This window comes from Hippocampus comes, unplaced genomic scaffold, assembly GCF_001891065.2.
Source record: "Hippocampus comes isolate QL1 unplaced genomic scaffold, H_comes_QL1_v1.1 scaffold261, whole genome shotgun sequence".
NCBI classification, from domain to species: Eukaryota; Metazoa; Chordata; class Actinopteri; order Syngnathiformes; family Syngnathidae; genus Hippocampus; species Hippocampus comes.
The window spans coordinates 6,178,050-6,192,592 of record NW_017805824.1 but is presented as its reverse complement, the minus strand read 5'-3'; the positions used below and the strand labels follow the sequence as shown (position 1 = coordinate 6,192,592).

General features: G+C 39.3%; 1 protein-coding gene across 2 annotated transcripts in view; it reads right to left on the bottom strand.

Annotated features, from left to right (window-relative positions):
- luzp2 (leucine zipper protein 2) overlaps positions 1-14,543 on the bottom strand; it is a 125,324-nt gene that overhangs the window by 24,162 nt on the left and 86,619 nt on the right. For both annotated transcript variants that reach the window (XM_019886549.1, XM_019886548.1), the window contains exons 6-7: positions 8,748-8,810; positions 1,551-1,613 (exon numbers count right to left, since the gene is read on the bottom strand). In XM_019886549.1, coding sequence (XP_019742108.1) covers positions 1,551-1,613; positions 8,748-8,810 — 126 coding nt within the window. The remainder of the gene's footprint in view (positions 1-1,550; positions 1,614-8,747; positions 8,811-14,543) is intronic.

Genomic DNA, 14,543 nt, shown 5'->3' with positions numbered 1-14,543 from the left:
AACTGAGAAATCATTGTTCGTCATACCATCCACTGGTTTAAATTATATTTTAATGTTTTTTTTTCCCCCGCTTTGCTTAAACCAAACTGGCCAGCATAGCATTGCTTTGTTGGGCCCACCATACATGTTTTATAAAATACATAATACACCAAAGTTTCCATTGTGGTTAGTGTTGGAGGTGTCTGTTTTATTTATGTATTTATTTATTTATTTTTGCCAATGTTGTGAGACGGTTGTAATTTTTGTATACTGTCAGCGCATAAAATGCATTTTGCTACGGTACAACAGCTGTTATAGCCAATTCAATTTCCTCAGAGGCAAGGTTGCCTTGACTGACATCCCCATGTGAGGCTGATGACATTTCCGATCTTGAGTGACTCTTCCCTGCATTCTCATCTCATCTGCTCCGTCATCCCCTACTAGGCTTTCAATCATTGTATACGGGGAATACAGATAACTAAAAAAAACAAGATACAAAAAACAAAACAAAATAAAAAACACTGGCCTTTTTCCTCTCAAATGAAAAACAGTATTGTTTTTACACAAACGCACACGCGCGCACACACACACAACACACACACACACACACACACACACACACACACACACACACACTTGTAAAACACCAATAAAACAAAAAGGAAAAGAGCAAGTAAAACAATATATTGAGTGACTAAACACTACATTCCCAGTATACTTCTCACTACGTTACTTTCCCATATGACATTATGTAAAAAATACTTCCCAATCATTCATGATCCTTTCACCTTCAAGTCCCTGTAAGGTGAAATTGAAAATTCTCTTAAAGTTCACACATCAAAGAGAAGAGTTTTGTTCACAAGCCTGCCAGATTTGAATGAATTAAAAACAAAAAAAAAAATCACCAAGTACCATGTTTTCCACACTATAAGGCGCTTTGGAGTACCTTTAATGAATGGCCTATTTATAAAATGTAATACAGCTTTATTTACATAAAGCTTTCAAAACCGCTGCAGCTGTAACAAAGCGCTTTACAAATATTTAAAATACTAGGTCCAAGAAATCCGACTATTAATCCATATATAAGGCACATCGGATTATAAAGCGCACAATCGGCTTTTGGAAAAATTGAATGCCTTTAGGTGCACCTTATAGTGCGGAAAATACGGTATATGAAATCAGACTCAAATGATGAAAAATCGAGACGCTCACTCTCCTTTCAAATGCTGAGTGTGTCCGCTGAATGCGCTGAAAACACACCCTGCTACACTTTCAAATGTCAGGCCAGAAATTTCAGACTTCTACAATATGCCTACGCATTGCTATGTGTTTGAGCCACAAAAATATATCCCACCGGGTCGTCACAAGACGTTTCCATACGATGACAAGGGGCGCCACCACCAACGTGCTTCCAGACACCCCAAACTGCCGGAAGGGATTTTGTAATTGGAGACTAAATTAATTGGGGTGTCGCCTGTGATGGAGCCAGCTTCACAAGGTGGTCTCAAATATTTCCTTAGCTCTGCGGTGGAGTTACTTTCAAGCAAACCACCCTTCAGTGTTTCGCTTACCTTAAAAATTAAATCCTTTTTCCCATACCGCAGTTCTTTCAGTTGAGCCTGGATTTTTTTGGACTGCAAGAGAAAGATAAGAAAATAAGCATTAGGTTATTCAAATTGTGAAATTGGTTTTAGATCACATAGCAGGATTCTGGCAGCTGCGGCAGAAGATCCCTTTGTGGGTGTTTCAAGGGCAAAACCTCCAGCAAAAATAACAGCATTTTTGTAAGAAGCAGAATATAAAATCTCCCCTTCACTGAACTGCAAAGACAAACCAAACCGTAATGTAGCCGGGTGTGGACTTTATGCCCCAATGCCAAATTATCACCTGCACCACACACAGTGATGCGACCACCTCAGGTATTAAGGTTCCTTGGTGGCAACATGCTGCTGCTGTTAGCGTCGTTAGGCCTGCTTTAGGGGGATCGAAGTCCCCCTTAAATGATTTGGTTGCAATTTTTAAGGTATTTTTTCATTTCAATATTTATTTTTATGAAAAAGTGAAATATAAAGTGGCTCGAAAATGAAAAAAATATCTGAGGCCCCAAATGACTCGCTATGGCTCTGCGCTGAGCCAGTGACGTTGCAAGCCAACTGACATACCCAAAATGTGATTAGCAGTTTGTGCATTGATGAAGTAGGCCACTAGTAGCCGCGTGATCTAATGTGATCTGCAAAACACGTTGACCATCAACAGCTGGTACTGTACGTATGTCTCGGTAATATGCTTGAGTTCAGCTCACACGCACGCGGAGCTGTCTTCCCAGATCGGTTATGACGGACCCACTGGGAAAGTGGTTTTGTGTGTGTGTGTGTGTGTGTGTGTGTGTGTGTGTGTGTGCGTGCGTGCGTGCGTGCGTGTGTGTGTGTGTGATCTCAGGGATGGGAGTGGGCTGAGTATAATTGTGACCTTATGAGGGCGGGGCTTGGGTGCCGGTGTTGGCAATGATTTTCATCTGTAAAGCACTTTGAGTTACAATTTCTGTGTGAAAAGTCCTCCATAAATAAAGTTTTGACTGAATGGTTGATTCAAATGAGCATCTTCAGAAGAAATAATTTCAAAAATCAGTATGGCCATGTTAATTAAATGAATTAATTTTTGTAGCCGTGTGTTGCCTAATAACAACGTTATACTGTTTTACTCTAATTTGAAGGTGCTATTCTGATCCGATATCACTCAAATAGTGTTCCCCAAAAAGGCAACCCCCCCCACCCCCCCCACCACCTGCACTCAAAAAACTCCATCGCTCTAAAACCCATCATCCAATTTTCACATTTCTTTGTGTGTGGCTATTTCAGCCAGACCAGACCATTTTGATGAATTGCCATTTTTCGTAAACCCTGTCACGTTTCCGCTGAAATATGAGAAAAATCCGCTCTTCATTCACTGCCCCAACCTATGTCCAAATGCTGGTTTCTTGCTAAGTAATATCCTACCTTCCTATTTTAGTGTGTATGATGCACGTACATTTTTCAGAAGTTGTGGTTATTTTTATTTTCTAACATTCTAAAGGCAGGCACTCCATGCATCCAACTCAGCAGGAGCACAAAAGCCTCTCTAAAACTGCTACACGATCCACTGCCTTCAAACAAATTGATTTTTTTCTAATTAGTTTAAAATTTGCCCGACCTTCTCGAACGTCAGATAAGGCAAACCGGCCATAATCCATGAAGGAGAAGTGAACTTTATATTAATCATTCGTGTTATTTCAGGTGTCTGAATTATTCAATACAGATAGTGAATGAGGGAAAACATGGGAAATTGTTTTATTTGATGGAGATGCTCTTGTGCTCACAGCTAATTGTATTGCAGGGTATATGAGTAAAACCGGTTGCAGCGCACATCTCTCAAAACAAGGAATTATCAAAGCAGCTAAACGTCCACTTTTTGTTTCAGTTGGACCTCAGTGCAACTTTTTATTTTTAATCTTGCATGTCGATGCATATGCATTTGTCAGGTTTGTTTTGGCCTTTTCCTCCTCCCAAACTCAATAAAAAAACACTACAAAGTATCTTTGACCAATGCATTCTCCATTGTACAACTATGCATGCACTTGGCTTTTCAAATTCGTGCAAATTGTGCAACTGTAAGTCAGGTGGTGTTGGAGGGTCAAACAGGCTTTACACGAGAAGGGTGTTGGATTGAGTGAATCATTTTCTGTAGTCATGTAATATAGCCACACCTGATATACCGTATTGGCTCGAATATAAGACGGTGTTTTTTGCATTGAAAAAAGACTGAAAAAGTGGGGGTCGTCTTATATTCGGGGTCGAGACATTATACCCATTCACGACGCTAGATGGCGCCAGATATTGAAGCGAATGCTGAACTCGACTCCCCAGGCCAAAGTGAACCCCTGTCACGAAGAATAAAAATAAAAATAGCGGTAGCACAAAGAAGAAAAATAAAAAATAGCGGTAAGAAAGAAAAGAGAAAAAAATAATAGAAGAGATAACAGAAAATGGAGAAACGTAGCGACAATCTGGAGAAAAGTGGGTCGAAGATCGGCCAGGTCAACCGGCAGCTGAGGAGAAGTTATGAAGTAATTTACACTTTAGTTTACATATTTAAATGTTCGGATGTTAAGATTTGAATGAGGCAAAATACTATGCTTTTTCTCTCAAATATATTGTTATAATCATGTGTTTCAGATGTACTGTAATTATTTTCTGTATAAAAATTAATTTGGTGTTCAAAAAGTCTTTTTTCAAACTTGAGTCTTGAAAAAGAGGGGGTCGTCTTATAATCAGGGCTGTCTTATATTCGGGCCAATACGGTAACCATGAATGCTTAAGGTGTCACTACATTTCTTGTGGCCTGGCTATAGTCAAATCCATGGTTCAAGTAAATGAAATGACAAGAACATTTTCACAACGGCAAGAGACTAGGCATCCCACTGCTAAAAATAGGTATCTCAATGAAGGGCCCTACAAAAATATGTACATATTTGATGACTTGGGGTGAGAACACTCTCTCTTCATTGCAGCTGTAGATGCTGTTGCTGCGACTTTAGGCTTGTCCAATTGAGGATCTGCCACAGCAAGTCACTCACATGACTTGTTTGGCACAGTTTTTATGACAGATGTTCTTCGTGATGCAATACACACATTTTTTTATCTGGGTTTGGGAGCAACTGTGGCTGAGTATTGGGCCACTTCCCGGGAATCGAAACCGGCAACATGTACCATTGCCTCACGGAAACGACATACAGTATACAGTAACTTAAAAAAAAAAAAAGCTTCAGTTGAGTGAAAACTTGGCCATCAACCTTTAATGACTGCCTTTACATTCTAGACAGACACATTTCTCTTTACAGTGCCAGAAGCACTTTCATTCAATCATGTCTTCACTCGTCATTGGAGTTGGCATTTCAGTCCCATTAATTAGGATATTTTTAGATTTCAGAATCAAATTTTGATCGCATATTCATGTAGTATTCAAGGATAATCTAAAATTAGTGTTTTCGGCCACGGGCGCAGCAGCAGAATGTATTAAGCTTATTTGTTTTAAAACATTTTCAGGAGATGGAATTGAGTTGAGACACAAGCCACAGCGCTGGGAACAGATTTTTCAAATGCAAATCACCTTACATGGAGGTTTTGTACGTTTTATTTCCTTTTTGTGGTGCTAATGCAGATGACATAGTTTTGCTTAGCAGCTTCAAAATTAAAAAAAAAAATGACCGTGCAGGAACAACAGTGTTTCACAGAAAAGAAACAAGCAAAGGATGCATGCTGTTACAGATAAGCAAAGCGCCTGATTAAATGGCAGATCTCATGCCTGTTACCCCTCCCTTTGCCTCCAGGGTCTGTATGACTCAGACTTATTGACTTTTTCAATGTCAGATGTTTCCCTTGAGGATTTCGTCAAATGTTTCTGAAAGGCTAGATGGTATTTTTGTAATGAACCAACAGCTGTCAACTCACTGCCAGCTAACTGAGCTTCTTTTCAACTTCAAAGTGAAGTCCTGGCTTTTTGTGAGAGACGCACATCCTACGGTAGAAAGGTTTTGCGTCCTGCAAATAAAAGCTCGGGGCAACAAACCGTAATGTACTTTACTTATGCTTGGGTGCTTTACACTAATTCCTTCCAATTTGAGAATATATTCTTCTTTATGATGAGCACCTAAGCCGATTTGCTTGCTCACATGTTAACCACTGTGTTAACATTATTTAGCTGGATTCGAAGTCTTAGTTACCTCATATGAGGAAATCAAAGCAGAAGAGGATCAAAATGAACTGAACTGTTTTCACTGAACTTTCTTTGTGGGTTCAATACATAAATGCTCGCTGCTTGCCTCACTCACAGTAACATTCTGTTACAATTTGCCATGCCACATAATCATTTTTCATATCTCATAAAAGGGTTCTGAATGTGCAGCACCGAGACATACACACCTTTCTTCACTGTGTGTGACTTTAAGTCGTAAATTCTAGAGGCACATGTTCTGCCGATCACATCTCTAGCGCCTTTTGCAAAATTATTTCAAAACAAGAGTACTGATTGGAAAGGGACTCTACACAAGCCTAATTTCAGTGCAGCAGCTCAGGTTCTACTTTTTAAAGACAGTTAAAATATATTCACTTTAGTATATATTCATTATAAATCTGTTTAGATCTTAATAACTCTTCATCCATATCCACTGAAAGTGCAGCACTGACCAGAATGTCTCTGAAGATAACGTTTTCGAAATGCACACATAAAAACACCACTATTATGATATTATTACCATGAGGTATGACTCTTGACAATCTTAAGATGGAGATGCTGGTACATTTACCGATTAAGAAAACAATTGAAATTCAATTCAACTCTGCTCTACCAACAAAAATATTGACATGTTACTATTAGAATCCGCATGAAGCAACCAGATAAAGCGGTTTACTCACACAGACCCTCCAAATGTAGGCCTACTGCATGTAACACACCAAGATGGTACTTGAAAAGTTTATCTCAGTCCTTCTAAAAAAGCTGTAACCTCAATTCGGCTCTTGGCCCTGACTTCAAAGCTCTGAGTTAAGATTTTATCAAAAGCTTTGTTTTGTTTTTTTTTTTTTTTTGTTCAAACTTTGCCAGAGCTCTGAGTGAAAATATTTCTTGCATATAAAGTGCATATTATAATATTCTAGTTTAAACAATTTCTTAAGGGATAGTATGTAGGTTGAACTTTTGGGGTGCATAAAGTTAATCATGCACTGTTTCCTATCACTGTATTTGCTTGTGGATATTCTCATTCATCCATGTTATGTATGCTGTGTTTGTCTTCGAAGATGTTTGCCTCTCACCCAAGAAGGCTTCATCGGCATGTGCAAGAAAGCTTGGTTACTGTATTTCTTTTTTTCATATATACACTAAGATGATTTTTATCATTTTGACAGTAAGTAGCTGGACAGTAGAAGCTGGGGTAGGCTCCAGCTCACCTGCAACCCAAATGAAGACAAGGGAAAATGAATGAATGGATGGATTTGAAGATCATAACTTTATCATCAACTGTTGGCTTGCCGTGAAAGCAGTCCTCCGGGGTCATTTGAACAGATAGAGAACAACTGTTCAGGGCCACACTTCAATCACAGACAGTAAAACATTAGATAGTAGAGAAGAGATAGCCCACCAATCGAAGAGTCATTTTCTCTCTGAATTTTAAGTGGAATTAATTATTTTATATCAATTTCATCTTGATGTGAAAAAGGAAACTTAATGTCCAAAATAAATCAACTCTTACTGCGTCCGCCTCAGAGTGCATTCGTCCAGTGTTTCAATCCGGGCTCGGGCCTTCCTGTGTGGAGTTTGTATGCTCTCCCCGTGCTTGCGTGTTTTTTTTTCCCTGCACTGCGGTTTCCTCCCACATTCCAAAACCATGCACGGTAGGTTAAATGATCATTCTAAATAGTCCGTAGGTGTGACCGTACGTGTGAACCCTGCTATTGGCTGGCAACCAGTTCAGTGTGTATCCCATCTACTGCCCAAAGTCAGCTGAGAGAGGCTCCAACAACACACCAGTGACCCTCGTGAGGATAAGCGGATTAGAACATGGATGGATGAAAAGCATCATAGCAAAAAAAGAAAAAAAAGCTCAGATCTGTATGTTTGGAATCTGTAGCATTTCCGCATCTGTCGTAGCATGAATATTTTTTTTTTCTGATTGTGTATTTTCAGAATATACTCACATTTGTTGAACCTTCTGTAAAGTACATCTCTTTCTCAGTAGAAGCAAGTGTGTTAATTCATACTTGCTTGCAAGGGAATCCTTGGCTCTGCCTTGACTGACAAACTGACAGATTAAATTATGGCCTTTCGGTCTTTGTTGTCTTTCCAGCTTTTTCTCCAGGGCCCGAGCCAGATCCTCAAGTTTACAAATGTGATTAAGACTTGGAAAAGCTAGATGTTTGTTGGATACAATTCAGATATGCTCGCCCTGAGATTTTAGAGGCTAATAGGTGATTTCACCAGCATATTTGGGCTTGACGGTTTGCAACAGAGGTTTACTGTGTTGTAAATAAATACATAAAAACATAAATAATTTGACTCATGATGATATTACGGTATTATGTTTTCATGTGACAAGAATCACATGCTGCACAATATAGAAGCAATGTTTGTTGCCAACAAGTACAGTACTGTATTGTAAAAAAATGGAGTACTGCATGAAAACAGAGCAAAAACATCATCAGCGACTAGTCGAATCGACTTCCATCAGAATAATGTGTTGATTTAAGTTGTGAAACCCCAATGACATAATCGAACTCTGAATAGTACCATCAGGATCCATTACATGTTGTTTCATCTGCTGTTATCAGGAAACTGATTGCAGTGTTTAAAAGATGGACTCATCCTGAAAAATTTTTCTTGAATCTTGCACAATGATAAAAATATATTATTCGTGTATGATCCACATATCGTAGTTGAAGATTTCAAAACTTCAAAATGATATCCAAGCACAGACGAGACTTGGTAAGTACAGTACAGGTAAGTGTGGTTGATACAACACATACGTACCACACTAATTACCAAATGGTCAGCATTTTCACAGGCGAAGTGACACACAAACTGAAATATGTCATACCTTTTAGCCCTGCACTGCCACCAAAAGACACAATCTCACAAAACATCTTGGTTCCGAAATTAATTGTTCGTCAGTGATAATTACATTTTCGTATTGTCTTAGTTTCTGTTGTGTTTCTTGGTTCTTCAATGGAAAATGCGCTTACCTCTTCAGCATGAGCATCACAAAGCTTGTTTCCTGACAAGAGTTTATTCTTCAAGCTCTTGTTCTGAAAAAAGGATGAGAGAGAAGTTGATGAAACTGGTGTCTGAGGATTTATGTTCCTTTACATGTTGTTATTTTATGACTCAGTGGGCCTCGTTTTCTCAGACTCGGCCGCAACTCTGACAGTGAGTGCTTGGATGCCTCTCACTGTCAGAATAGATTTAGGAACATGAGGAGTTGCCGCTCCCTAGAAATAAGCGCTTACATACAGGTTACAAAAGTGGACGGAATACTGCTGCAAAATATTGGGGAAAAGTATGATATGGAAACTAAAGAAAAGGGATTATTTAGGAAGATGCATTTGACAGACAAGGATTTCAAAGGCTGGATTTACACTACATTTCTTATGTGGCACAATTTTAGTAGTTTTTCGCCCCTGTGGCAACCCTTGAAGAAAAACAAAATAATAATAAATATATATGCAGGTATATCTCCCAAGTCACAATGTGAAAAGCAACAATAGAGTCAATAGAGTTACAGACATTGCAAAAGTAAGAAGCACACCTTCAGAGTAGTATTTCCCCCGCCCCATCCACTTCTATGTATCGTATCTACTCTTATTATTACCAGCATTTGGGGATAATGAACCAAAATTTCCATGCTTGCCTCATTCCTGAACAGATCATTGCAGAAACTGAAGCACTGACAAATAAAACGACAACAGTGAACATAGTAAGTCAACCTGATGATTCCAACAAAACTTCTCAGTATAATGGAATCGTGTGAAATAAGCTGTTTGATCATTTTAGTTTGCTACAAGGTTGGTACAAGAACAGTATTAGGGATATTAACACTGTTGCATTAGTCTACCTTTGCGGATGCATTGCTGGACGAGGCAGAAACACCCAGTGAGGCACAGCGCGTCTAAAAAATTCACAAGCAACCTATGTTAGTCCAAGGCCCCGGCACAAAAATGAAGTGCTTGTTTAATACGCTGACTGCAGACTACTTTCTCTTCCCAAAATGTCAGATGACTCGGGGGCGAGGCAACTCCATGTGTCGACACACCCAAATGGATAGCTGGCCCCAAAAACTTCAGACTAGACTTTCGCTGGGATAAAGAAGAAGTTACGCCCATTTTTATCTACCAAAACAGGGCCCTATGTATCACATCTGGCCTCGGAACGCCACAAGGTACAACCCGCATGAAGTGGATGACGTGCCTGGGGAGAAGGAATTCTGGGCTTCTTTGCTTAAGCTGCTGCCCCCGCAAACCAAAACCGGCTATGCGTAAGAAGATGGATGGATGAATGGATGGATGGAAGCCACAACGGACCAACTTGCCTTGCTGTTTTGACCGTTTGCACTGATAGTGAAGATCGGATACAAGAGACCTATCAAAATCAAAAGATCTCCCTTTACAAAGATTATAATGTGCAGTTTCAATTGAGCTTGTGGGGTCAGAAAGGTTATGCTGGCAAGCTTTCTTTTGCTCTTTGGGAAGAGGAGCGTTTGTGTAAACATTGAACACAACAAATTAAGATTATATGGGCATTTTCTGGAAGGATGGCAAAACAAACCAGGGGAATTGAATGTGAAATGTTTTCACTTGCTGCAGTTTTATTTTAACCGCCGCATATACAAATATATACTGAATAAACATTGAAATTAACGTAGTCATATCAAGATCAATTTGGTTTTGTCATCATTATCTTGGTAAAGCTGCGTTTTGTCTTAATCTTTGTGAGTCTGCCTTTTTTTTTGCTTGCCTTTCTTATGGTCTATCAGCATATGCTATGAAGATGCACTTCAGTTCAGCCCATCCAACGGTTTACATATTTTACTTCAAAATCGTCAAAAACCTGCGACATTTTGAATTTATATTCAACATCTAAGTAAAGCATGCTAAGGCACCCGAGATAATAAACTGGCATCACAACAGTTTTGTGATCCACTGAGTCAAAACTGGACAAGTATCAATTCCAGACAGTTGCACCTCCTCTCGCTCCTACAGAGGGAGCACCATATGAGGACATGTACAACTAGCAGCTGTCACAAAATGTGATGTAGTAAAGCCCTTGGACATACTCGGAGTGAAAATGAGATCCTCTGGAGTCTTTCTGTCACTGCACATTATGCAAAATGCAATACTCTGAGCTGCATATGTCCAAACGTGTTAGTCCTGGAGCACTGTAAAATTGTGGACCTGGAAGTAAAGGAATATTTTCATATTGTATTATTTCATATTGATGTTGTTCTTTCCACTTAGGCCAATACAACAGTGCACTACACATGTACAACACCGTTTGCCTTTCAGTCATAAGAGCATTAACCTAGATCATTGCTTTGGAATGTAATTCTGCAACTCCCTGTTATTTCTTTTCTCCTTTGAATGGGATTTATCCATCCATATATCCATTTTCTATGGTCTACTGCATTTCCTCATTAGGGTCACGGTGTACAACAGCCTATCCCAGTTTACTTCGGGCGAGATGTTGGGTACGCTCTGAACTGCTTTTATGTTGTTATGTACAGTATATGAATACCACTGGTTCACATTTTCTTAAATGTTCAAATAACGAAAGATTTGTGTGGTTATTGAGTATCACACTTCATAGATGATCAGGCATTCCAGAATCCAAAGCAAACGATAAAAAGTCATGCGGTGTTGTGCAGTTACTTTCATGCAGCTGGGCCATCTGCACATAAAGGTTGTTGATTCACTGCCAGAGATGATAGTTGTCAGAATTGACAGTGCAAAAATGTAAACCAACCATTAAATCCAGGAAACAGTTGAACCATACCGTCTATACAGAAAAAAAAAATTGATCCCAAACAGTTTTGCTCATGCATGTCATCTCTGATCGACGTCAGAAATTCACATCAAGGATGCAAGAAAAGATCACCATAGACCATGGTGGCGAGGAAGGAGGAGATTTTTAAAACGAAGCAATGTCTTTGTTTCTGTGGAAACATGGTGGCTTTTCAAGAAAGGAGATCATTCTGAAAAGACGGTTGCTGTGTTTGTCGTTTGCAAATGCTGAGTGGAATATAATGGGAACCCAATTATTTGTCCATGCGTCTCGGCCGTTGCCATGGCATCTCAAACAGCAACAAATCTGTGGTAAATCAACAGCGGCAGCAGCCGTGCAAGGTAGTGGCACAGACCAAAAAAGTGTTACTGCCTTATTTATTGGAAAACTCAATCATAAATCTCCTCACGCTCGAGGGAATTACTTATTATTGTGGAGCATGCAGAGAAGTGTCTTGTTGCCAGATCATGTAGACCAGCTGATATTTTTGAAAAAGAATCCTGTAAGACAGGGGTGTCAAACTCATTTTTGTCACGGGTCACTTTTAAGTTACGTCTTCCCTCGGTTGGCAGTTGTGACAGTGAAACTACAAAAATGTTCAATCGCATTATTACTTGTAAGGGTAACCAAATTATTGCAAAATCTCAATGCCATTTATTACACGTAACAATTTGACAATTCTGTACATTTTTAGCAAGGATCATGCAAGTTCATACACATGATTTTCTTTCGGGAGGCCACATAAAATGATGTAGCGGGCCGGATCGGGCCCCTGGGCTTTGAGTTTGACACCAGTGTTGTAAGGCTTTGGCACAATTGTTTACTGTTACCTGTACAAACAGTTGTTCTTAAAACGGAACAATCACAGCAGCATGTTAATTTAATGTAACGTTGAATATTATTAAGCTATATGAAGCACTTTATCAAAATGGTTTGTTTACATGTTTTAATGCATATAAAGAATCAGCTTATTCTGATAATAAGGTAAGGCGGTGTATAAAAAGAGAACGAGCTTGTCGTGTTGCACTCTGTTCAAGATACACATTTAGACAAACAACCATTCGTGCTCACACCCACACCTCGGGACAATTTAGAGTGTTCATTAGCCTGCCAAGAGAAGTGTCTTGTTGCCAGATCATGTAGACCAGCTGATATTTTTGAAAAAGAATCCTGTAAGACAGGGGTGTCAAACTCATTTTTGTCACGGGTCACTTTTAAGTTACGTCTTCCCTCGGTTGGCAGTTGTGACAGTGAAACTACAAAAATGTTCAATCGCATTATTACTTGTAAGGGTAACCAAATTATTGCAAAATCTCAATGCCATTTATTACACGTAACAATTTGACAATTCTGTACATTTTTAGCAAGGATCATGCAAGTTCATACACATGATTTTCTTTCGGGAGGCCACATAAAATGATGTAGCGGGCCGGATCGGGCCCCTGGGCTTTGAGTTTGACACCAGTGTTGTAAGGCTTTGGCACAATTGTTTACTGTTACCTGTACAAACAGTTGTTCTTAAAACGGAACAATCACAGCAGCATGTTAATTTAATGTAACGTTGAATATTATTAAGCTATATGAAGCACTTTATCAAAATGGTTTGTTTACATGTTTTAATGCATATAAAGAATCAGCTTATTCTGATAATAAGGTAAGGCAGTGTATAAAAAGAGAACGAGCTTGTCGTGTTGCACTCTGTTCAAGATACACATTTAGACAAACAACCATTCGTGCTCACACCCACACCTCGGGACAATTTAGAGTGTTCATTAGCCTGCCATGCATGTTTTTGGAATGTGGGAGGAAACCGGACAATAAACTCACGGAAATAAAATATGCATATTCTACGCAAATTAGAAACACAGAAACATCCATTTGTCTTGTTTCTGTGGACAAAAAGCACTTGGGCGGTGTAATTCCGGATTTAATACAATCAGCCCCCTTGCATGCTGAGCTAGTGTGTCATATTAGTATTAAACATTTTGCCACAACTTGGTCATTCAGCTTTGAGGATTCACTGCCACCTCAGATTTCATTACAGACAAGCTCTGCCAGAAATATTTTACTTCATGGTTAACCCAACACACATTCTTTATTCTGCACGGTTTCTGTACATAGAGCCTCCGCTATTATAAAACTGGCATTACTTCAGTCAGTGCCTAACTTCAAGCAGAGCATAAATGTCGACTATTTCTTGCAGAGGCAGCACTGTCAATATGCCACATGGCGGAAAAAATGTGCTACACGAATGTTAGAAAGCAACATCATAAAATACCTTCGATTTTTGCAAGTCGAAAGCTGCATCCGAGACCATTTCTAGCCATTTGACCTTTCTCGCATGTCATGCCATTCATGTTGTCCTTGTTTATGTGCACCTTCACCCAGGAGTGCATTGTTCACTCCCAAAAAGTGCTTCCCACATCCCTTGTTTTTTTTCCTGTACCCACATTGATGAAAAAGGCTTTATTCGACCGTTTTTGTTTTTTTGTCCAGAAATGATACATAGACCAAAGAATCATGAACACATACAACCTAAAAAAATGAAAACAATTTCGTGAACCTTTCTTAAAGCCCACATATTGCCGTTCATTCTGTCTTTGGGTTAATTTCACTGATACCTTTTAAAAATGTCAGGGAGGATACAAGGCACACAAAGGGATCTGCTAATGATGAGTCACCTTGACTCATCTTGGTCATGTATTTTATTTAGTTATTTATTTTAAATATTAGATTGTATTCCGGGTTGTAAGGTCACATTACTGTTGAAGAGCCAACGGTGCAGTGGAATTCGACAGCCCAACCATGGCATATTACACCAGCAGTGAAATGCAAATACAGATAAATGCATGCGACTCATAATATTTTACTGCTCTTAAGTCAGTTGACACCTTCTAACACGATCTTACTTTCCAATTTAGCGTTTCCCATTGAACTAAATTCACCCCATACTTTGTATAACAAATCAGCCCCTCTGTCAGTTA